This window comes from Etheostoma spectabile, chromosome 7 (assembly GCF_008692095.1).
Source record: "Etheostoma spectabile isolate EspeVRDwgs_2016 chromosome 7, UIUC_Espe_1.0, whole genome shotgun sequence".
Lineage (NCBI taxonomy): Eukaryota > Metazoa > Chordata > Actinopteri > Perciformes > Percidae > Etheostoma > Etheostoma spectabile.
This window is the reverse complement of record NC_045739.1, coordinates 25,536,127-25,540,748: the sequence shown is the minus strand read 5'-3', so window position 1 is coordinate 25,540,748 and position 4,622 is coordinate 25,536,127. Positions and strand designations below refer to the sequence as shown.

Below are 4,622 nucleotides of genomic sequence, written 5' to 3'. Positions count from 1 at the left end.
CACACACACACACACACACACACACACACACACTTCAGATAAGGAAGTGGCAGAGGAGAAGGAGAAACTCTCAGGTAGACCGCCTTGCCCTCAAGCCATGCAAATAACTTGTTACTGAAACACACCAATTCACACACACACACACACACACACACACACATATATATATATGAATAACAATGACACGTGAAGAGGTTTATTAAAAAGGGAGATACAGCAGAATGCTCCCAGAATAGTGAGGGGTGTAAATAATAGCCCCCTTCTGTGGTTTCACTGTAGCATTTCTACAATAGGCTACTCCACTCCGATGAGATATGATCTCGGTTAATTATTGATGGGCCACTTTAACCTCAAATGTGCTTTTATTCCTCCAGTATTCCTAAAAACAAAGTCAAAATGTAGCCTGACTGTAGCTCCATGACACATTGTATTCCTAAAGAGGCTTTAATAGTGAGTTAGTGTAAAGGTATTCAGGCTTTACAGTAGTACGTGCTATGATTTAATATAGCCCTAATGCGAGTTATTCGTGAGTGTATGTTGGCTTTTCAGTGATTTTTACCAGACAATACAGAAGTTTAAGTAACTCAGTTGAGAGCAACAACAGCAACAACGCCTGCGTATGAGTTAGTGAGCTCACGATAAACTGGGCTATCACATCGAAACTTAACGTTATCTTACCGAGCAGCTCGTTGGGAAAATCCGCTTTTTCCTCCATTCCTCCGTCCGAGGTAAACACCGAAGAGGAGTCCGGGGAGAGGGCCAGCAGAGGCGGGTAAACCCGAGAGGAGAAGCGCCCGCGACCGGGAGACGGTTCACGGAAGAAAGGGATCCACTAAAATGAAAAGGTGTGTGCTGTAGTCCCGTTTTCTTGAGTTGGTCACCTGTCGACACCACCCTGCTTCCCCGGCTAACTGTTACTACCAGCATCCATTGCCACGTCTGGAAAGTTAAAAGCACGTAACTTCTGCATAACGCCGGCTGGAAGTGGCACGAGGGGCATAAACACTTAGATTAAAGGGGATTTCAGCACGAGACACAGATCCGAGAAGTGAAGACAGTCGGTGTTGTGGGATTTTTTTCTTCTTCTCCACTCACAGACACTCCAGTGGTCCCTCCTTTCCGTGAGTTGAAAAGTTTGTTTTTGCTGCTAAAATTAGGAGAACAGCGCCCCCTGGTGGCCATGCACATGTATAGCAACTTCTGTAGTTTCCGTATTAGTAGGCAATCGTTGACCGTTGAACCCTCGTGTTGTCTTCTCGTCAAAAATTGAAAATCAAAAAAAAATTGACGTTTTTTATCAATGTTTTTAACTTTTTCTCACGTTTTTGTCCCTGTCCATCAACACTTTTGACGCTTTTTTTCAATGTTTTTGACATTTTCAACACTACGTAACACTAACTTATTAACTTTAGTTTGACAGTATTTTTGGATTTATGGTCAAATAACCCATTTTATAGGAAATTATCCCAATGTTTGAGTTAGAAAAGCAGAATTAGGAATTATTGAGACTAAAATTAAAGGAATGATGTTGATGTAATCACGACTGAATATGTCAACTTTTACTCAATACTATTTCAAAAACACTTCCATTTGTTTTGAAATGCTATAAAATTTAATAAGACCCAAATTAATGAAAGTAGAGATTTGTACTTGGCAAAGAGCGTTGTGTGGAATCAATCATGTTATTTTGGGGAATTATAAAGAAGATTGAAATAGGAAAACGGGACAATTTGACCCGAGGACAACATGAGGGTTAAAAAGACACTATGCCCACATTATGCTACACTGGTCAATTTTTACATTTTGCGCAATTTTTTTCACTTTCTTCACTTGGAAACCTTTCTTTTAAATGGACAAACATCTATGTAATTGATGGCTCAATTCAAACGAGATAAAAATCTATTATTTGTCTCTTTCAGCTCCTTACCGTGCACATTTTCCCAAAATATGGTCCCAATGGGGACCACCGGACAGGGCGGGACTTCGCCACTCTCAGTGTGCATAGACCATGATTGGGTCATTCTTAGCAAATGGTGCCATTTGTGTCCCAATGATATAATCAAGTATAAGCCGTGAAAAAATGGGCTGATACTTATTTTCTCAAGCTTTCTTAGTAAATGAAACCCTCCTCCACTACGTTAAACAAGGTTTATGCCCTCATGGTTTATTAACTCTGAAATAATTACTCTGACTGTGGTGCAAGCACTCTAAAATGCCATTTCCTCGTCCTTTTTTTTTTTTTACTTCAGTTGCAAATATAAGTTATAACAATCAAATAATTTTAGTTTTTAACTATAATTGCAAATAACTTTAATATATCTCACCACATGCTGTTTGTTATGTTAAATTAAAAATACAGTATGTCATCAGATGAAATTATAAAACAATGAAAATGGGAAAAAAGTCAGTGTTTTGTTCCTACCCTCATGGTTGGAAGGCTGGGTCATGAACGAAAGAACCAATCCAGGTACAAGCGGCTGAAATGTTTTCCTCATGGGGGGGGGGGGGGGGGGGGGCGGGTGGGGGGGGGGGGGGGGGGGGGGGGGGGGGGGGGGGGGGGTGGGGGGGGGGTGGGGGGGGGGGGGGGGGGGGGGGGGGGGGGGGGGGGGGGGGGGGGGGGGGGGGAGGGGGGGGGGGGGGGGGGGGCGTTCTTCCCTTAGGATAGGGTGAAAGCTCATGTCATCATACTCGCATCCATCCGAGAGTATCTCGTAGTAAGAAGGGGATCCAGCTGCTGCCTTCCGCGTCGAAAGAGCCATTGGTGGGTTCGGCCATCTTGTGGAGGATGACATCCTGGGGGGGGTCCCTGGGAGTTGTTAGGCACGTCCAGCGGGGAGGAACCTCGGGGAGACCAGTGACAGGTGGAGGGACAATCCTCCTTGGAGTAGGCCTCGGTGAAGACCCAGGAGACTAGCGTGGAGGGACAATCCAGCTGGGAGGAGGCCTCGGGGAAGACCCAGGACTAGGTGGAGGGACATCAAGCTGGGAGGAGGATGGATGGATGGACCGCCCTCAAATGGCACTATTTGCTTAGAATGGCCCTATTATCTTATTAAAATGTATCTTTTTTGTATATTTATTTATTTCCAATTGTCTTGGAGGCAGGATTTATTTCACATAATTTAATGCATTACAAAGTCTTGTAGGATTAATACATTGGCTGACAACACATGTACAAAGGTACATACATAAATAAATAAAATAACGTAGCCTTCACAGTACTAACAGAGTAAAGTAAAGAAAAATACCTAACACGAGGCATGATAAAGGCAGCAGTTACAGCTATTCATGTATCTCATTTTTTAATAATTTGAAGACCCTATCACTAGATTGGAATAAAGTTTTTTGAATTGTTGGAATCAGCTAGTACCTAAAGCGTGAAAGATGGTTACTTAATTCCTTTCCAAACCAATTTATTGATGGTTTTTGATTTTTAAAACTGCATGAATGAATATGATATTTAGCCATAGTTATTATAATGTTGACCATATCAGATCTTCTTCTTATGAGAGGTTATCTTTGTTTATTAGAAGTTGTTAGGCATCAAATGGTGTGATATTTAAAATTTGAATGCATGGCCAATTATGCAGATTTTTCCAAAATTGTGTTGTTATTGTACACAAAATTAAAGATGTTCATTTGTCTTGGTTCAGTTCAGTTCAGAGTTCTTTATTGTCCCTCGAGGGGAGATTTGATTTGCAGTTGGAGGAACAAAAACACAAATGACAACAACACAAAAAAAAACACCACATGACAAAACATCCGAGCAGCACACAACCAACAGATTGATTGGGAACAATTTCACCACTTGAAAAGTGGACAGTGTCAAATAAAATCCCATGAGATTGTCTGTGAGAGGGATTCCTAAGGATGAGTGAAGGCCCAAGAGACACCAATACATATATATATATATATATATATATATATATATATATATATATATATATATATATATATATATATATATATATATATATATATATATAACAGCTTTATGGAAGGAGGCCGGCTGACAGTGGAGGCTTGTCAGCTTGATCTAGTTCACCTAGGCCATCCAGGCTATAACATTTCGGTCTGACTGTCCACTCTGCATTGCTTTTTTTTGGTTTACATCTTTAACACCTCCAGAGCACACATGCCAGTCATGCATGCACTGCCTTCATTGCTGATTTACACACTCCATTGTTCACCTGAGACAGGCTAATGAACCCAGCCGGTGCAGACATGTCTGTAATACTTAATACAATACGGCAATTTAATCACCTACTGTTACTCAATCAGAAGTGTGCATATCAAAATTGGCCATTTTCTTTATTTTTCCAGGGACTTGAAAGTATTTCCTAATCCTCATATTGTAAACTATAGGCTATAAAAAAGGTACTTTTAGCAATAAAACAAGGGTCCAGTTTTCATGTGTGCCACGGTGAGGCGTGTACGAGCTCTTGGCAGTGGAGAGGCTACCGGCAGAGGAGGCGACACACACTCAGCTCCTCTTTCTGCCCCCGGAAACAAGAAGCTGTCCGGTGGCTGTAGCTGGAAGCAGAGATGCAGCATGCAGCATGCAGCATGCAACATGTAACATGTAACATGCAGCATGCAACATGTAACATGCAGCATGCAAC

The 4,622-nt window shown here is 41.7% G+C and overlaps 1 protein-coding gene across 1 annotated transcript in view; it reads right to left on the bottom strand.

Moving 5' to 3' along the window:
- The window catches only part of carmil1 (capping protein regulator and myosin 1 linker 1), a 66,170-nt gene extending 65,088 nt beyond the window's left edge, over positions 1 to 1,082 (bottom strand). The window contains 1 exon segment of the mRNA XM_032521180.1: positions 679 to 1,082. Coding sequence (XP_032377071.1) covers positions 679 to 715 — 37 coding nt within the window. The 5' untranslated portion in view covers positions 716 to 1,082.
- Between the last annotated feature and the right edge of the window lie 3,540 nt (positions 1,083 to 4,622).